This window comes from Stylophora pistillata, chromosome 7 (assembly GCF_964205215.1).
Source record: "Stylophora pistillata chromosome 7, jaStyPist1.2, whole genome shotgun sequence".
NCBI lineage: Eukaryota > Metazoa > Cnidaria > Anthozoa > Scleractinia > Pocilloporidae > Stylophora > Stylophora pistillata.
Window position 1 is genome coordinate 31,623,963 of NC_142525.1, and position 19,394 is coordinate 31,643,356.

Here is a 19,394-nt window from a genome sequence, read left to right on the forward strand (position 1 = left end):
CCCCACCCCCCACCGCCCCCCTCACCCCACCCCCACCGCCCCCCTCACCCCACCCCCCACCGCCCCTCCCCCACCCCCTCCCAGAGAAAAAAAAACAAAAAATCACATTTTATAGTCAGAAATTAAACAAGACAGAAACCTAAATCACTATTTTCCGTAATTTATTTACAGCGAGTGTATTGAGGGTACGACTACGGACACGAACACTCAAATCTCGTGAGTTATTCTAGTTAGTAAATCAGGTTGTTTTTGTAATGTGTAAAGCAACTTTCACCGAGTTAGTGAGATTTTCTGATTTCTCGAATTCTAGTTAGAATTTAACTCGTGGTAGTGCAATTTACTGGTGTATGTTTTCTACCAAGTATTTAACAAAGATACAAAGCGACTCAAAAAACTCGCATTTGTGTAATAGCTGTTTTCCTCTTGTACTAGTAAATTGTGATCTGCCTCTCTGGCGAGCTTCGGTTATGAAGTTGAAGCTTCCATGTTTTAACTGAATCTGTGTGCTTATCACGAGTGTGAAATTATGCACAGTACTAATGCACAATGAGCTTAAGTTAAAGTGGATTTTGGGACAAACACCTTTCGTACTCCCACCGCCTTAGTTGTCAGCATGGTGGAGCATAAATGCCCCAAAAAAACTTCCAGTCGCTTCCATGCGGTAGTACTTCGTGTACGGCACGCGAACAGAGATGGTGTCGTTGACTCGAAGCAGGAACACTCCGCCGTGAAACTTTGTGTTGAATTTTCTCGTTTTGTTGATAACACTCGCCATGCTTTCCAAGACTTTTCTATTGTTGATGTACGTCAAGTGACCCATCTGAATTGTAGAGCCATCGTAATAAAACATTTGGCTGTATATGAAGTAGTAACCTTCTTTTTTGATTTCCACGGTTCCCCCTGACTCATGATAATCGATACTGCCAAACCTGTGGCTTAGTTTCCAGTTGGTTATAAGGTGATTAGCTCAAAAAGAAAGACAGGGATGATAATTAACGTAAAACTCAGAAAACTTTGAACATCATAAATATCTATTGAGTGCTTCTGTGTTTCAAGGAAAAAGCCAATCAGGTGTTAGAGAGCTGAACTGCAAACAGCAAGGGAAATAAATTTTTGGTTTTTAAGTTTTCTTTTCTTTTACAATTTTATCGTACTTGGTCAGTTCAAGGCTGACCTATCGGCTTCAAGTCAAATTGTGTTTGCAAGTTTTGCAGTTTCGTGTCTCGAAGTCGACGACCATGGAGCTTTACAAGTGAGAAATCAACATGTAGCATGAAGATGTATTTTTTGTGGTCATTGTCGCTAATTGAAATGTAGGGTAGAAAAACACCATACAACCGAGAAGAAAGCCAAAGCGGGGAACAAAGGTCGAGACCAAAATTATAGATTGCTTTCAGTTGAAGAGTGTGATAAATAAGTATTGTAGAATGCGAACATTTCGACCGAAAAATATAGTTTCTCTTTTTTGCCTTGCAAGAATATGTATGTATGAAAATTTCGAGTTTGATTTTCTATCAGTTAAGACTTACTAGCTTTGATATTGCCGTCTATTCCAACCAGGTGGATGCTTTCCCCTGCCTAAAATTAGGAAAGTAAACGATTCAAGTATTGATCTTCTGTCATCGCCAAGATATACACGCTTATCATACATTGATCATTGTTGGTTATCTATCATAGACGCATGCGCAAGGCAAGTATCTGTAAGGGTCTGGGCTTATTTCTCCTCATTAACTTCATATGTAGAGGAGAAGTTAGTATATACTGTTATTTTGTCTGTAACCAGATTACCCTGAACATTTGTAGCGCATTATCTTCCAGGATTTAGAATCCACGAAAGGGAGGCTACTGAATCCGTCACCATTTGCCAATCTGGCTTCCAGGGTCTCTCTTCTTCCCTCTTGCTCCAGGAGGCATTAAGAAGAGAGAACCTGGTAACAAGTTTGCAAACTTACCAGTACTCCGGACGGGCCAGGAGGTCCTAAGGAAATATTATGCAAATTCTTTTTTAGTCGACCGTGTTTATTCTTCGGTATCGCTTATCGTGTTTACACACACCCTGGCATCAAATGCTTTTTTATATTTTTACAGGGTTTTTTTTCCTCTTGGTACACTTTGCTGTGTAATAATCTGGCTTTTTATAATCATCTATTAATATATTAAACCCATCAATGTGAGTTGTGACTGCACGACAAAAGAGACCGCCATTTTCCCGAAACTTCATCCCAGATTTGGCACGGATAGTAAGGCAAGAGATGGAGTAAGCTGGCCAAAGATCAATTTCATCAGAGTAGTTAACTTTCAGAATTGAATTCTCTTGGGCGCAAAAAAAATCTAAACACTGAATACGCAACTGAATCCAAACACACCTGGCGGACCTTGTTCTCCTTTAGGTCCTATGTCACCCTTGAGACCATTTGCTCCGCGTGGGCCCTGGGGACCTGCTCGAATAGAAAAATAAACCAATGATCCAACTTTATTTTACGTTTTTAGCACGTGCATAGTGTCAAGGCTTTCAATTCAAAGATAACTCTGAATTTTTTGTGCTAAAAGATGAGTGAAGTAACGCGTATTTTAGAAAGCTATGATGTTAATTGCGAAGAACCATTCTAAAAGAAATCAACTCTGTGGATGATTAAGATAATATCAGAGGCACATAAAAAAAGTCGGTGAAGATGAACTTGAGGTTTAAACAGCAGAAAAAGTGCTAACAAAACCTGCTCTTCCATTGGTTCCATTAGCCCCGGTCGGTCCGTGAGGGCCTGGGTCGCCCTGGTCGCCCTTTTCTCCTGAAAGGAACATAGATAGGTCAGATTTCTGCCTAATGTTTACCGGTTACTTTACGAATGTAGACTGACAAACATCTTCGAAGGACGACACAACAAACCGAACGTTTTCGCACATAGTTAGATGAGTGTTTGAATCAAAGATAAGATGATAAAGTGGCAGCTTACCTTTCTTCCCTTTGCAGCCTATAAAGTAAAAAAAAATAATCTTTCAATCATGGAGTTTGGAGCACGCAAAAAGGGAATGATTTCGTTTGTCGGGAGAGCAAGAAACATCGATAGATCAATATCCTAGCACACTTACGTCTTTTACATTTGATACCTGAGGAAAAAAAACAAGCGAGAAATTTTAGCTTATCAAGTGGAATCAACATCTGCAATAAAATTACCCTTACATTTGTTATCCTTAAAGTTATTAAAACATGATAAAGTGACTTGGATTCAGTTTTAACTGTTAATGAGTGCTAAATTTCGTTTGGTGTATTTCGCTTTTTCCCCTTAGATGAATAAAATATTTACAGTATGATGTAATACAAAAGCGGGTACTAATTACAACGTGACACCAAACATCAAAGGTGTGAACTAACACGCTAGAAAAGTGTTCTAATGCTGTAATTGTTTGTTAAGTTCAGGTTTGATCTTATTTATATAAAAAGCTTCTTTGAGTTTTAAATCAATAGAGTTGTTAGCAGAATCCAGAATACTAAAGCAAGAAAGGAAGTATTTGTTCTTACAAGAAGGAGATGTGTTGAAATGCTTAAAAATATGCGAGTTTTTATCGCTTTCCTTGTGCTCCTTTATCCTAGTAGAGAAGTGGCGACTAGTTTCGCCAATATAACGGGAATTACATCCCGCACAAGAAAATTGATAAACTACCATGGATTTTAGAACATCAGGAGTACGATCTTTGACACTGAACATGTTTTTAGTCCTAAAAGAAGTGAAAACTAGTTTGATATTTAGGTCCGATTTACAAAAGCGCTTAATGAGTTGTCGGAGTTTGAGGTTCACTATTTTAGAATAATAGCCGACAAAAGGGAGTTTAAAGTAACATGTATTATTGTCATCAATGTTCCGGCTATTTTGAGAGGAGGACCCGTCAAGATACCGCTTGAAAGTTCTTTAAGTAATATGCGAAGGAAAAGAATTACGTTTTAAAGTGTCGGAAAGTTTCTTAACACCGGAAGAGGTGTTGTTGATTTTGTAGATACGATCAATAAGAGTTCGGATAAGGCCAATTTTGCAGCATGATGGAATAAAACTAAAGAAATTTGTTAGGAGACCAGTTTAGGACCGTGTAGGTTTTTTTATGAAAAAGCGTTTTAGTTCACACCTTTGATGTTTGGTGTCACGTTGTAATTAGTACCCGCTTTTGTATTGCATCATGCTGTAAATATTTTATTCATCTACTTGTCTGTTATATGATTACTCATGTTCTGTTACTCATTGATTGAAGATGGCATAAGCATGCCGAAACATGTCTCTCAAAAAAGTTGTCCATTTCTTACAATAACTACGATTATATTGAAACGCGTTGGTCCTCTGTATTTCTCAGCTCAATTAGACTTTCTTTCTTATATTGCTTTTCAACTGTTGACCGATCAAAAGTCAACTTAGAATGAAAACAGCTCGGCGGCGTTTGGCTTGCTGATTGTTTTGTATTGCTTAGAAATTAAGGAGGATTACAAACCAATGGAAAAACTTGAGACAATGTTAGTGCATAGTCAAAATGGATAAACATCTCATGCAAAATTGAAATGGAAAAACCAATCACTGAAGAAAACATGCGGAAGTAAGGCTGGGCAAAGTTCAATACATTATATCTGCCCAGATTTGATGATTAATATGACAAGAGATTCTATCAACAGGCAGTTTTACCTCCCATGTCGATTTTAAAGGAGTGAAAAATCTGTGCTTTATTTTACTTTTTTCAAGTTCATGGAAGTCAGTATATCTTCTCCTAACTTTGTTTGTTAACTTTTGTCTTAAGGCATGATACTCTTTTTGTCCACAAATCGTTTCAGGTCGTTTTTTCAGTGAACTAAGGGATCGAGATCATTTCGTTTTACTTAACTTAAGAAAACTACATTTGTATTACATCATGAGTCAGGTACAGTTTAGCGTACAATGTTTATTCATAGTCAATTATAATACGGCTTTTATCATTCAAGACACAGTGTAAATACAATGAAAGAGACAGGAATCATAATTATGTGAGCATCTTTGACACCTACCGTCACTTTCTGCTTCATAACCGTAAAATTGTCGTCTACCCCTTGTTTGAGGAAGAGGGAACCTCATTTGCTGCAAAGGCAAACAACGATGCATTAAAAGGCTAAAAAAAAAAATTTGATTTCACCCACACAATTAGATACGCATAAATTTGGACAACAAGCTACTGAGTTCATTTTGCTTCATAGGATTCAAACAGACCTTGTCGCCCAGGCGTTTCTCTTTTTCTGTCCTTTCCTCTGCCTCCGCATTTGTTTCGCCCGCAAATTTATCATCAATTTTCCGAGCGGCGAAACTGGCCTCTAACTTGTGAAGACGAGCATTCGCTTCGACACTTTCTGCTTCTAGCGATTGAACTCTTTGAGACTGCCGCAGCGTAACGCGGTACAGAGTCGCGATAACGACCGTGACTAGGATGACAAAAATCGCCAGAATTAGAACCACGAACGAGGTCAGAATGCTCTTAGTTGTACGAGCACGCGAGCTATCGCGTTTCTCCATATCCGCCGGGTGGTTTCAAAGCGGTGTCGAAGCTCCGAGTTGTGTGTTTTGTTTCTGAGAGGGGTGCCAATTTCTAAGAACTGGTTTGATTTATTATTGTCTCACGCTTCGCTAAGCATTTGTTTTGGAAGTTTCTCGGAAAGGAAATAACCATTGAAACACAAGCTTGTGTATTCCGTTGCCTTAGGAGGGTCGTCTAACCTCAGGGGATAAATTAGGGTGGGCCATCATTCGATTATGAGTTCAATGAATCTGGGATTTTATCGTCGCTAACTTTTGGTGATTTGGAATGTTTGCATAAACCGGGGATGATGAACGATCTCCGGTACGTCGTGTGTTTTACAGGCGCCTTGGAAAGTGGCTATAGAAAGAGGGCTTGCTTGAATTTGTTAAATCTATGCCGATATTTATCGGAGATGCTCATAAAATAAACTGCCTAAGGATACAAATCTAGTTACTCCTTGTTGCTGTGAGCCGAACTCTGTCTCTTTGGAAATGCAATGTGTAACTGCTGCCTGTAAACAACGGGCACACGATCAAAATAGTTGAAACTAGCCTGCATGCTGTTTTCATGAAAAACGGCTGTACAATTCTCCAAGTCTTGGTTTATTTCCTCGTCATAACCTTCGTTATGGATAAATTGGAACAAACAAACAAAACTTGGAAAAGCGAAAAAAAAAAAAAAAAAAGAGGAATACTTAGCTGACTCTTTCAAACGCCCAAACATCGTTTAGCAGATGTATTTTTTATGGAAATATGAATTTACAGTTTCATAACGTTTAAAAACGATATAACAAAAGAGCTCGTTTGAAGACGAATTGTCGTAAATTTGTTTACATAATTGATTTAAACTAGCTAAAATGGATATAATTTACTTTATGTGTCACACTACTTTCCTTTAATTTGGGCCTGATTTGCCAAAAAATCATTTAAGTACTATTCGGATACCGAAAATAAAGTCGCCTATTCTATTTTTCTTTAATTAAATTGACAAATGATGACCAACTAAGACTAACACACTCCAATAGATATATTTGAAGAACACCCTAGTATGTGAGATCTAAAATTTTAATGATTTACAATTTTCTGTACGTTAACGTCTACGGGAAGGGTAACTGGTCACTGGATCAAAAGTTGGATTTCTATCTCTAGTTACCATGATAAATGTTACGAAAAAAAAAAGTGAAAATGACTGAAATTATAGTAAAAAAATGAAAGGAAAATGTCTGTTAGCTGCGCTGTACTGAAGAACCTACATTGTGATAAAGACGCGGTCTGTGCTGATAAGGGACCATTCGTTATTCATCCCCGAGGGGTAGTGCTGATAAGGGACCATTCGTTATTTATCTCCGAGGGGTAGTGCTGATAAGGGACCATTCGTTATTCATCCCCGAGGGGTAGTGCTGATAAGGGACCATTCGTTATTCATCTCCGAGGGGTAGTGCTGATAAGGGACCATTCGTTATTTATCTCCGAGGGGTGGCACCGGAGGATTTTGGGGATCACATAGTTTTTGGATGAAACGGAGGGGGATCAGTGGTCTCTAAAAGAGGTTAAAAGGGGGACTAATGAATATTGACCGCCACATAAGGAGAATCATTAGAATACTACAGAGCCTTATGGGGGGCGTCAGGTAAATTTTATTGCGACACAACCAAATCCGCTGACCGACCCCCCCCCCCCACGCGGCTCAAGTTCTGGCTTCCTGTTCCTTTTAATTTTACCCATACTGTATATTAACATAAGGCGACTGCAACGAACTTGATTTCCCACTTATGAGAGACTACTAGGCTAAGAGCGAAATGTATAAAATCTACGTATAACTGGTCACATAAACAGAACACTGTCTCGAAAAATGAAGTGAAATTGAAAAGGCTCCATGACTTAGTCAGGATACAACATGAACACTCCGAAGTAGCTATAGGCAGCCTCCATGTAGTAAAGCTTACTCCTGTACACTTCCACTTTAAGAATATCGCCTCGATTTAGATGAAAAACGCCTCCCTGGTAGTTTGTGTTGTACTTTCTTTCGCAATTCACTGTGCTTGAGACGCTGCCGAGGATTTTGACTCCGTTCAAAACAGTGTAGTGGTTCATTGAGTAGCTAGTGCAATCATAGTAATACATCTGACTGTAGATATAGTACATTCCAGAACGACCGATCACCAGGTGACCCACGTGTCGTCTGTACAAGATACTTCCATTGACGTGGCCTTCCTTCCAACGATGAACAGTACCTGCCCAACAAAGTTAACAAATTTATAAATCAATCTACAAGTTAAGTTGTGATTTAATGGAGACGTGGCGGCCTAAGAGTTGGTCGGAGGCTCAAGTCGAGACTGGTACCAATTCGAACTCTGACCGGGTCGTGGTGTGGTGATCTGGGAGATAATAGACAGACGGTCACAAGACTTTACTAACCAGCATGATGTACTAACTTTCCGTCGCCAACCAAGTGAGCACTCTCTGGCATCTAGAAAAGAAAGAAACATGCCAACGTTAATGTTGTGAGAGTTCATCTTGTTAAAAAAAAAAAAGGATAAAAGGAGAAACTAGACAGAAATACGAGTAACGAGAAACTCAAGAGAAATGTCTTGAAGGTTTTCAGAGTCTCAAGAAAAAAGGAAAACATGGTATTTTGAGATATGTTTTGAATAAGTTTACTTCAAACAGAAAGTTGTTGAAGCAAGGTATCCAAAATTGAAAAAATTCAAGCGAGATTCTTACCATAAGTCCAGGGGGCCCTTTCTCTCCTAAAAAGCAAAAAGCAAAGAGTTGGTTAAGCCTGTACTCATGTAGTCTGTACTTGTATCATGCACGAAGTGTTACTTACCCTTTTCTCCTTGATCTCCCTTCAGTCCAGGTTGGCCTATTTCGCCTTTAAAACCGGGTGGCCCGGAAGGTCCCGGGGAACCTTGTGGACCAACCGGTCCTTGTGGACCGTTATCACCTTCAAATTGATATGGAAAAATAGGTTATTAATTAATTTTTTTGTGACGTTCATTTAGATATCACAAGTGATCCTTGCAATCTAATTGGCTTCCAGCAGAGCGATTTATTCACAAGTCACTTCAATTTTGCACTAAATCGCTTCTTTTTTTTTTTCTTTACCAGACAGAACTAAACTCTAAAACAACACGAGAAATCATATTTTTAATCTCACGCTCTCCGTTTTCGCAACTGCGCTTTCTTTCGATTTTGAAATGGCAGGTGTAGTTTTAAACCAAATTGCGCAATATTGTAGCTTTAGGCTTTGCCAGCCTCCTACCCCCCCCCCCACCCACCCCCCTTCGCACAATTATCAGTTCCTGAGGCAGATAATAACCTGGATGTCCTCTCTTTCCTCTTCTTCCTTTTTGACCTGATGATGAAACACAGACAGACAAGTTGATCTTATCATCTGCTGAGAACTTTTGACAAGGAATTAAAGCCTCTTAAAAAAAAGAATTGTAACACCTTCGTAGAATCACTATCTTGGTTGTTTTAGCTTTAGGATTTCCAGGCAGATATCTTCGTCAAATAAGTAAATGACAGCTAAAATTGAACGATTACACTACTAAATAAAAAAAGCGTCTTCTCCCTCTTATTAAGATTTCCTATTTGATCAATGATACAGAAAGAGCGGTCAAACGTTTTCGTGAAGAATTTGTGTCTCGTTTATTCACCCAGTTTTTTACTCCAGAACACGGTCAAAGACTTACGCTGGACTTACGAAGTTAGGTCATGCCTTACCTGGCGGTCCTCGAGTTCCGGGGGGTCCCGAGGGGCACACGATCCGCGCACAGGCGTCAGGAGATTTTCGTTTGCGCCTCTCATGGAAAACGTTCTTGACATCAACAATTTCAGTCATCTGTTCAAGTTTAAAAAGTACGATGTTATTGAGCCTCTAATTCATCATAAACATGCTGCAAGTGAATCAGAATGACAGCGGGTCTGCTCTCCCGCGTGCGTGTTTCTCGTGTTCTAGTCGAGATAATTGGGTTCTCTAATGTAGCAGTGATCAGACCCCGGTCAAGATAATTGGGTTCTCTAATGTAGCAGTGATCAACTTGTCATAACTCCAAATCATAGCTCTATTTGGGAGACAGGGAGCTGATGCGATCGATAAAATTATCAACTGAAAGGGAGTTGTCCTATTTTTAGTTAACTTATTATTTTTCTTTCTTTTCTCTCGTTTGTCCAGGTGGAATCACCGACAGCCGGGAGTCCTAAAAATGATAATTGATAAGAAGATACATGAGCTACCTGTGGCGTCAAACATTACCATCTCGTTGAAATTGTTGTTCATTAACATGTTCTAAAGTGAGTACTTTTACCAAGACCAACCATGGACTGTGAGGCTAAGTTTCAGTAGTTTTGCTCTTTGGGTCAAAAAAACCACTAGTTTCTGCGATATAACTACGAAGAGTATGCTCTTGACTGCGGAAGTTACAACCGAATGAAAGGGAAAAGAAGATGACTGAGAAAAGCGGGAAAGTGGGAATGAATGAATGAGTCGTACTACATCATGCTTCTTGTTGGAATGTGGCAGTGTTTTATTCAGGATTGAAAACTTCTACAGGAAAAATGGACATAGAACGCGACACAGGAAAAACTACGCAATCAAAAATACGAGATTGGCTATACATCGTTTAATTTTCTGAAGAGCAGGGTCACGTTTGTGGTATTTGCACATGGAAGTCAAAATATCCGCCCAGGGAGGCCGTAACTGATGATGTCAATGTTGGTATACACACAATTGCAGATGAAATTAGCAGTAAAAACCTCTTCCTTTCTGCGAATTTTGTCCCATGCTGTCCGGCTTAAAATTCCGGAAGGAAACTAAAGCTCGTATAAAACAATTAGCAACATGATATCCGCTTTTCGTCTGCGTGAGGATAGCTAATTACCCTGTTCTAACTAATACGAGTGGAGGATTACAAGGCTTATTTCTTTCAGGCGACAGAAAATAACATCTTACTCTAGGAAGAATTTTATTTTGGTGATTTGAAAAGATAACGATCAGAAGTAATGGATGTATGCAGACTTATTTTCAGCACGCAATCAAGGGTGACCTAAGTTCCAAATTTGCATCAGTTGTCAACAAGGCTGATTATGTAGAAAGAGACATCTCGTCGCGTACTAGTCTACGTATTATCGATGACATGAAAGTAAGCTTCTGATTGCGTAGGACGTAATCATCGATAATTTTGGACTTGTTGCATTACCTGAGGTCGTGAGTCCTTGTTATCACGCTTGTCTTGGGTACTTGAGGGCGAAATAGTTGTCTTTACGGCGTTCACTGTTCCATCCTCCAATAAAATAACTCGACCCCGCAAATCTTGGATGTGATGTCTCAACTCGTTGTAATCTCGCATCAAATAAACGACGAAGGCACTCAATGACACGCAATACACGAGTAATAACACCAGAGCTAGCGCCACAAGAAGCCGAAGCGTGCTTGTCTTCGTTTTGTCCGCCATTGTTTATGAGTTCCGCGTTGACTCAATGCAGCCGAGTTGGAATCGACATGGCGTACGGCGTCAGGGCTGACTGGCTCTGTGGCGAGGTCTTTAGACTTCCTGTCATCGAGGTCATTAGTTGGGTTCCTAGAATTTACGCATCAATAGTAAAATCGAATCACGTGACCCTCGTGTCAGTTCATTTATCAGCATTGCTGCGCTCCCTGAGTGGGTTTGGCTGCCCGAAATGTTGGGAAGAAGTCCGAACATGCACGCAGGGGTTGGGAAATTTCCTGAGCCGAATGGCAAGGAATATAATTAGAGATTAGCTCAGTTAGACAGACAGACTGTAAATTTTCGGAGCACTCATGATGAATAGGGAAAGTTGCTGAAAGGTGCAGTGAGTAATTCTTGATTAGATAGCATAAAAGGTCAGTAGAACAGAAAACAATGCCCCAGCGCGGATTTGAAAGGCGGGCTAGTGTAAAATATTGCATGCTTCTTCTCTGTTCGCCAAAGGAAAGCGTATTATGACAGGAATAATCATTTTTAAAACAACCACAATGCTTCCAGATGCCACTAAGACTCTAATGTTGGATCTCTCCCCTTTGCTGGGAAGTCATGCACACCCTGAATAAGAATACTTTCTCTAAAAAGCATAGGTTTATGAGGTCTCGCACCCGCAATGACGCTTAAGGTGAGACCGGGGGAAAATCTGAAAGCGAAGAGGACTGGAGAAGATTTTGGACCTTGGTCTGCTTCCACTGTAATCAGGGCTTCCCGGCCTGCTTCAGTAGAGAATGTCCGAGGAGGGGCCGGATGGCGGATGGGGCATGCTACACTCGAAAGCCAAGAATCTTCAATCGCCCCCATAAACGGAGTAGACATAAATTTGAAGAGGGGACACACCGCAGCAACAAAAACAGCGCCCGATCAACGCAATTAACCTCTCATTTTTTTATTTAATACATCCAAATAAAGTGAGAAAGGTTACGTTGTGTACGCTAAGTTTAAGAAGAGCGTCATGTTACATCCTGTTTTTCATTTTCTCAATCCTTCGTGAACCTTGTTCATACTTGCCTTACCAGTAAAAGTCCCTTTTTCTACTTTACTGGATTTATGCTTAACATTGTTTATCCGCAAAGTTGAACAGCCATTTGTGTGTCATAAAAAATAACGAAAACTGCGGTGAATTAGCTAACTTGAGATGGTACTTCAGATACGTTAAGTATAAGCGTGTAAGCATCCTTGTGACGATAATCTCCTTTAAATCCATTCTTAGATAGGATGTCACGCAACGCAAGTACAATGCCTATTTTATGAGACATGCAGATCTACAGTTTCAAAGGAGTGATCGAAAGTTTTACCAAAGAGAAAACTATATTTTTGCAATAAGCTCTGTTTTGTTTACGATCAGCGGTAATCACTTGACAACAAGTAACTTGCTACTCTCATAATGTTTTCAGACATGCACATAAATTTAAAGAGTCAAAATTCCAATTAGCAACTGTCCGAAACGGCAATCTTTCAGTTTGGAGACTTGGCCGTTTCTTTCAATTACTTCTGGCAGTTAACACAGAGTCCGATGAAAACATCAAAATCAACGTGTGTCGAAACACACTATAACCTTGTAAAACGAAAACAAAAACCTGAAAGATTTATCTAGTAAGGGATTTTATGGAGAGCGTGGGATAATGTCTTTCATTGCCACTTGCGTAAGAAAGTACCGAGCAGAGGCCCTTTGATCTTCCTAGATTAGTCGGGAAGATCAGAAGGGCCTCTGCTCGCAGGGTAGTAAGAAAGCGGCTTTGAGTGACATAACGGTTGTTGAAGCGCGTCGTTACAAAAAAAATATGTATCTATATACAGCTTCCGACAAAGGCTGCATTGCCATTGCCAAACTCTATATAGCCAAAAATTACTTTCCTCTACACTCCTACAAACATAAAGTATACGTGCTTTATTCTGGTTCTGTCCGGGCTGCTAATATGCCGAAATTGTACTTTTCTGATGGTATTCATTAATAATTGTGATTATCCTGGTTCTGTGCCTTCTCGAAGAACATGAAATCCTACAAACAGGAGAGAGTAAACTGGTGTCAGTAACCGTCAACAACAGCAAGATTTGAGAAATCATCGTACAATTGATTTCGAGAGCCACACACCAACACTACGTAAGTAGCATCGTTTTCATTAAGAACTGAAGATTGGAGATTTGAAAATTTTTCCGCCAGAGGATCAGGACCCCCCCCCCCCCCTTTGCTACCCCTCTACAAATACTCCACAATGAACCCTGAGTTTAATCAGCATATGATTTGCCCTTACAATGGCACCCCTGAATCATACTCTTAAGGCTGAGAGATTAGAGGAAATAATCACCAACTAAAAAGGGCCCTTGATTGTTTAACAAATTCTCCTTGTCAGTACCTTAGGAAATGTATAGAGAAAAGTATGGAGAATATGTATATTGATGTTATGGTGCAAAGGGTTCATACAGTAAACGACCATCAAGCAAACTTACAATGAGGAAACAAGCACCAAGTACAACAGCCTTCATCTTAACATCAAGGTCCATGGGAACTGCAAGTATGGAAAAAAAAAAACTTAACCAAAATGCTACAATCGACGACAAAATTGTTCACATATTGATCTTTTCAACCCCCTACCGTATTTACCCGTGTTTAATGCGCACTTTTTTCCTACAAAAATAACCATCAAAATCGCGGTGCGTATTATACACGGATTCCATTGTTTGCCACGCACGTCCTAATTTGCGTACGTTAAAAACACAACAAAAAACAGTAATACATTTAAAGCTTTGATTAAATGACTTATTTTCAATGAACATTTATAGTACATATTAAGTTTTTACTCTAAAATCCAGAGGAAAGACAAAAATCGCTAATTATTTTCGAAAGTGCGCAAACAGGCACGTGGATCAGATTTCAAAGTGAATATATGCAAATTCGCCGGTAACAAAACGAAAAAGGGCCTGGGACTGAAACTGCGATCGCAAAGCATGCATGGCCGCGTGTCAGTGAAGAGATCTCATGTTACAGGGAATTTTTCAATGAGAAGCAAGAAGAAAGCGATTCTAAAAATACGACGATATGACTCAAAATCATATTGTTGCTCACTCATAATATTCACCGAGCCATGGAATCGTCAAATTAGCTAGACCTCGCTTGAAGTCCTAAAGTTTGATTTCAATACTAACATAAATAACTAAGTAGCAAAAGCAAAAGATATTGATGTTAACGATATAGTAAATTTCTTATTCTTGTTGTCTTAATAAACAATTGCACGAATATTTAACTTGTCTTTTTTACCGTGAAAAACTTTTTTTTGATAAATTAGGTTTAAAAACAAGGGTGCGGGTTATACGTGGGCGCGCATTATACACGGTAAATACGGTATTTCTTTTTCCCTCATTAAGTTAAACATTACCCTCCCCCCCTCCCCCAACAATGTTGTACTGTGATTCCACAAACTTTTAGCCAACATCGAGTGGGGGTGGGGGGAGTGGGGGAAGGGGGAGTGGGGAGTGGGGAGGGGGAGTGGGGGAGGGGGGAGTGGGGGAGGGGTTCTGTTAATGATTTAGAGTGTGGTAGAAACAGGACTGTTATTCCTCATAAAAAAATTCTTCAAACATGATGTGTCAACTAATTCTGACACCGATTGTAGACACTTCTATAAATAGACATCATCTGTTTTATATACCATTTATTTTTTTTAAAAAAAAAAAGATCACTTCTTTTCATATCAAATTAATACACAGCATTCGTTTCTTGCTCTGAGACCGTTAAAACAAGAAAGTCAAGGTAAAAGCACTAGACTGAACAAAGCAAAACTCTTATTTTTTCAAGGTAACTCTAAGAAACACCTTAAAGATCAGCCTATGGGCCCTTTTTAACACAATTAAACAGAAAACAACTTCCTTACTTTTCCTACACTTTGATAATGAATTCCCTTCCCTTTTGTATACTGCTACCCCGGAAAAGGTACCCCCAGTGGGCATTTTGGGAGGTGCATCCCATATAATCCATAATAGGAAGTAAACAGGTTAAGGGTGCACTACCATTGAGTGTTACAAAAATACAACCAAACCACCTCACTGAGTTGAAGCATGCAAACCTACAAGGGAACAAGTTGCAACACTTGCAACACTTTAGGTGGTGATTTCAAAATTTCTCTCAGAGTGTAGATAACTTACATGTGATGCCGAAGTTGTCAGCATCAGTAAAGGCCTCCTTTACCAAACCTGACCACTGCTTTGAAATCCTTCCAACCTGATTCTGGCCATCGGCAGAGAGCACCTATTTAATTCAAAAAGAAAAAATTAAAATAACATCACTAGTTAACACTAGTAATGAAGTCTCACTAAGTAGTGCTCAAGCTAAGAGGTCCATCTTACTAACCAGTCAACCTTATTTGTTACAGAAAACTAACAGCATTCTGTTTCTGCTGAAACATCACAATCCACATCAATTGATGATGGAAAATCATTCCTAGTAAAATATGGCTGATTCCGATGAAGTCATTTGAAGGTAGATATAGCTTGCAGTGCAGGTGTCTTATTCGTGCCAGTTAATGTAACTTGTAAGCTTGTGATCATTTAATATCTGAATGCCATGTTTGATTTTGAGTCCGAGTGGAAGGTGGAGGTAGGGGGAGGGGGAGGGGGAGGTAGGGAGAGGGGAAGGGGAGGGGGAGGGGGAGGGGGAGGGGAAGGGGAAAGAAAACCTACCCCAGCTCCTAACCTAGTTTTTGACTGTCACTCACCCCCTTGTTACAAATTTCTTTCTCTACTGTTAAAACCAGAGATGGCAGTCATTTTTTGCTAAGACAATATTGAGCACTTAGTCACCCAAATTACACCTGCTCTGCAGGCTAAAGTAGATTGCGAAGGAGCCATATGAGAGGCCTCAGTATTTGACTGTAACCTTATTTTTGTTAATCTTACATCAAATACTGCGTGAAAACAGATTCATAAGTGTAGCCTAAGGAAATGCCAACGACTGAAAATTCCACCACAATGTTGTTGATCATTACCTGAAATTCAACATCTCCACAGAGATTGCACTGGCAGAAAGGCCCTTCAATTCGGAGCACTGTTTCCCTGTCGGCATTCTGGATGGCAAACTTAGGAATACATATTGACCATCTGAAAAGATATTAATATTCATGTTACTACCTAATTTGCTACAAGCATGCAGCTAATTCATTCTAGTTATATTTTCATGATGTCAAAGATACAGACAGTTATCTCATATAAGTACCTAAAAGTAAATAATAGGCTGTTAAAACAAATTTTTCAGATTCATATTACTCTCCTTAAGCATTTATTTGTTATGATGACTTGTCTAGGAACCCTTGTAGTACAATGTTCAACTGAGTGTCAAAAGTAATTTGAGATCACTTTGGTTAAGTTTGATTTCCCTCTGAGATTGGTTCACAAGACATATCCCAGCCTCAGACGTATCTCAACTGATCAGATTCAGACAAAAACCAACTGTGACTTTTTCACTTGTGTTTTCCCACACTTCAAGCATTTTCCTGTTTTTACCATGAGTTCTCATTGGTTCTGTCTGTTATTTCTTTCCATCTGATTGGCTGTTTGGTCTCCTTGCACTCAATCAAAATATGCTGAGTCTCTTTACATGTAAGCAATATTTTTTCTTACTCTTGAGCACAGTAACCAAGGACTGTTCCAGGTGGTGATTGAACCTCAATCTCTTGAAGACAACATGGAAATAGGCAAGATTGACAACGCAGAGGACGAGTCAAGTGTACAATTTCTTGCTGCTGATTGTTCAGGATTTTCATTTCAAAAGGTCTCCCTGGGCCACAACACTGTCGTGTACAACAATCAGTATCTGAAACAGATCAACAAAAAAATTATTTTTTCATAACCTTCTAATTGCAGTTAATTTGATCTGAATTTTCCGAAAGAGGTGGGGTGGGGGTGGAAAGGGGTAGTAAAGGATGCTGGGAAAAGGAGGCCATTCATGTAAATAGTATAGTAAAAACAATATGATATTTCATCAATAAAACCATAATTTACAGTAATGTCACAATCTGATTGGCCAATTTGCTGTTGTCAATACTGGTAATAGTACAGTCAATGATGCATGCATCAACATGTCACGCAATGGTCACACACTGAAAAAAATTGTTTTACTCTATGCAGGTATTGTGACAAAAAACAAATCAACAGCAGTTTGGTGTAGTCTCTACTCTTATAGATATTGGTCATCACAGTGACCACTGTGATGACAAATATCATTGTCAGTAAGAGTACAGACAACGCTAAACAATTCTTACTTTGTTAAATTCCTTGAAAAGGGTATGCAGAGATTGTTTTGGGATGATTTTTCTGTAGTTAGGCATTTTGTACAACATTGCATGTAATATTTTTAAATATTTCACTAAAAGTATGCAAAAATAAGTTAAAGGAATATGCAAAAGTTTATCATGATCTAATGAAATAAAATATTAACACCACAGTAAATACATAGGCTTATAAAACTACTAGCAAAACTTTGTGATTTCAAGTTGGTCTCCCTCAAAATCAAGATGTTTAAACCACTACATAATATTATAACTAATTAATAAACTGCATTATGAAATTGGACTTCGAATATCTACCAAATTGTATCAAGATGGAACAAACTTTAAAAATTTCACGTTCCTTACTTCCAAATCATAATTTTAATTAAGTTAGCTCTTTGTTTCGGTGCATTTCACCAAACAAGTAAAGGAAATATGTTAATGTTACGAAACATGTTATGTATTAGCACTAAAACCAAGCTTCACACGCAAATATCATGTGATATGCTATCAAAGAATGCGGAAAAACGATATTGCATGTTTAATTCGTGAAGCTGGAAAACCACCAACACAGATAATGATGCAAAAAAGATTACATTGGTTAAGATTAACATATGCTAAACATGGATTAGCCCGAATCGCTAAGTATCGCTTCAATTTTTAAAAAAATAAATATGAGTTACATATATGTTTCTGAATTAATAAAGAGTACGTTTGATTTTAATACAAAACGAGAAGCCCCTAAACAATGGCAATATACGTGACAACTTTGACGAAAAGAACTGTACTCACCTTCCGTTGCGAAATACACTTGCTGTCCCATGCTATTTAAAATCTTGTATTTGTTGTTGGTTTCAAAGCCAGTGAAAGCTGTAAAAGTATTTAAAAAAATTAGATGTATGTGTAGATAAAATAAATCTAAAAAGTTTTCTTGTAGCCACATAGTTTTTAGACTAGTGAGCAACCTTAAAGAAAAAGCAAACGGGACAAACTTCTGAGATCGGAACGTCTACCTTCTAGGAGTTCGACTTGCTGTTTTATTAAAAGTTGATCTATTTGGGTTAGATATTCCAGTCCTGGAGGACAGTTCGCTGGAACTGGAGGAGGAGGCATCCACTGCATTTGTCCATAACCTGCAGAGGCTGGGGCTGCATATCCTACGGCAAAACAATTTGTAGTTTTATAGTTTTAACACTCTAAATGAGAACCTCTGCTAACACGACATCAATAACACGACAAACAAGTATAATAAAAGCGACGCATTTCTGAGGTGATTCTTCTCGAATCTCGTTGGAAATACACTGAAATACCTCAAGAAAGCGTGTTACATACAATGATTTAAATCAATAACGCTACTTTCTAATAAACTGAATTCGACTTGGTTCGGTATCCTTGAAAGTTACTTATTCCTGTTTTTAACACGATCCAATTTCAGGAAATCGAAGAACAAATTTCCTTATCGCGTATGGCGGAATAACGCACTTCTTCTGACATTGATCGCAAACAAATTCTGTTGACCCGGAGTAGCAGCCCTGATCGGAAGCAATTCAAAAAGCCGTTAAAAACCTAATTTTTTACCAGGTTGTTGGCTGACAGGCGGCGCATATCCAGGTTGAGCGGGAGCATAGCCAGGTTGTACCGGCGGCGGATGGCCTCCTTGCAGCGGTGGATATCCAGCTTGAGGCGGTTGATAACCTCCCTGAACTGGTGGATACCCTCCTTGAGTCGGTGGATATCCTCCTTGAGTCGGTGGATATCCTCCTTGAGGTGGTGGATAAGTTCCTTGAGGAGGGTTACTTTCAACAGGCGGTGGATAACCGTAACCAGGCTGTGCCATGATGCTTGAAATGCATTCAAACGAATGTCAACAATCGCATGACACTCCTCTACACCTTACCCAATCCCCAGCGAGTGAGGATGCACATTTGACAAAAAAAAAAAAAACTCCCCACCATACCTGTTCAATACAGAATGGGAAAAAAATATACAACAAGCTTTACTTTTATTTTCCATATTAAAAACGAAAACTTCAACCGCACGGGGTTGTGCTGTTCCTTTTTTTACCTTATCGCGACTAATTTACTTAGATAGAGTCCCTCAGGAGTAGT

The 19,394-nt window shown here is 39.2% G+C and overlaps 3 protein-coding genes and 1 long non-coding RNA gene across 10 annotated transcripts in view; 1 reads left to right on the forward strand and 3 right to left on the reverse strand.

The window, feature by feature from the left end:
- Positions 1 to 11,950, forward strand: part of LOC148727455 (uncharacterized) — a 70,403-nt gene extending 58,453 nt beyond the window's left edge. For 3 of the 7 annotated variants that reach the window (XR_015989353.1, XR_015989351.1, XR_015989348.1), the window contains exon 8: positions 9,700 to 11,950. This is a non-coding gene — a long non-coding RNA (uncharacterized LOC148727455). Of the gene's footprint in view, positions 1 to 171; positions 8,491 to 9,699 lie in introns of all 7 variants that reach the window. The other 4 variants (XR_015989352.1, XR_015989347.1, XR_015989349.1 and 1 more) reach the window with 2 other exon arrangements.
- LOC111330225 (uncharacterized) lies at positions 145 to 5,516 on the reverse strand. The gene is made up of 9 exons (XM_022935057.2): positions 5,217 to 5,516; positions 5,018 to 5,087; positions 3,088 to 3,105; positions 2,952 to 2,969; positions 2,715 to 2,786; positions 2,367 to 2,438; positions 1,953 to 1,978; positions 1,530 to 1,578; positions 145 to 966 (listed from the first exon to the last, which is right to left on the reverse strand). Exons 1-9 carry the CDS (start codon positions 5,514 to 5,516, stop codon positions 602 to 604), a joined length of 990 nt encoding a protein of 329 aa, XP_022790792.2. The 3' UTR covers positions 145 to 601.
- On the reverse strand, positions 6,529 to 10,978 carry LOC148727459 (uncharacterized). Its single transcript, XM_088726918.1, has 7 exons — positions 10,724 to 10,978; positions 9,249 to 9,366; positions 8,842 to 8,877; positions 8,350 to 8,466; positions 8,244 to 8,269; positions 7,938 to 7,989; positions 6,529 to 7,753 (listed from the first exon to the last, which is right to left on the reverse strand). The coding sequence occupies exons 1-7, from the start codon at positions 10,976 to 10,978 to the stop codon at positions 7,401 to 7,403; spliced, it is 957 nt and encodes a 318-aa protein (XP_088583044.1). The 3' UTR covers positions 6,529 to 7,400.
- LOC111331789 (phospholipid scramblase 2) lies at positions 11,896 to 19,167 on the reverse strand. The gene is made up of 8 exons (XM_022936978.2): positions 18,865 to 19,167; positions 18,300 to 18,443; positions 18,079 to 18,156; positions 16,640 to 16,832; positions 16,009 to 16,120; positions 15,170 to 15,272; positions 13,478 to 13,536; positions 11,896 to 13,028 (listed from the first exon to the last, which is right to left on the reverse strand). Exons 1-8 carry the CDS (start codon positions 19,121 to 19,123, stop codon positions 12,978 to 12,980), a joined length of 999 nt encoding a protein of 332 aa, XP_022792713.1. The 5' UTR covers positions 19,124 to 19,167; the 3' UTR covers positions 11,896 to 12,977.
- Between the last annotated feature and the right edge of the window lie 227 nt (positions 19,168 to 19,394).

Bases quoted from the DNA above. Each gene is read 5' to 3' on its own strand.
- LOC111330225 (XM_022935057.2), bottom strand. From the start codon at position 5,516: ATGGAGAAACGCGATAGCTCGCGTGCTCGTACAACTAAGAGCATTCTG. The intron at 1,979-2,366 runs GTGTGTTTGGAT...ATATTTCCTTAG, and splicing joins AGGAGAACAAGGTCCGCCAG to GACCTCCTGGCCCGTCCGGA. The intron at 1,579-1,952 runs GTAAGTTTGCAA...TCCTAATTTTAG, and splicing joins CTGGCCCGTCCGGAGTACTG to GCAGGGGAAAGCATCCACCT.
- LOC148727459 (XM_088726918.1), bottom strand. From the start codon at position 10,978: ATGGCGGACAAAACGAAGACAAGCACGCTTCGGCTTCTTGTGGCGCTA. The intron at 8,878-9,248 runs GTAAGGCATGAC...TTTCATCATCAG, and splicing joins CGGAACTCGAGGACCGCCAG to GTCAAAAAGGAAGAAGAGGA. The intron at 8,270-8,349 runs GTAAGTAACACT...TTTGCTTTTTAG, and splicing joins GGGAGATCAAGGAGAAAAGG to GAGAGAAAGGGCCCCCTGGA.
- LOC111331789 (XM_022936978.2), bottom strand. From the start codon at position 19,123: ATGGCACAGCCTGGTTACGGTTATCCACCGCCTGTTGAAAGTAACCCT. The intron at 18,157-18,299 runs GTAGACGTTCCG...ATACTTTTACAG, and splicing joins GCAAGTCGAACTCCTAGAAG to CTTTCACTGGCTTTGAAACC. The intron at 16,121-16,639 runs GTAAGAAAAAAT...ATATCTTTTCAG, and splicing joins CTTGGTTACTGTGCTCAAGA to ATGGTCAATATGTATTCCTA.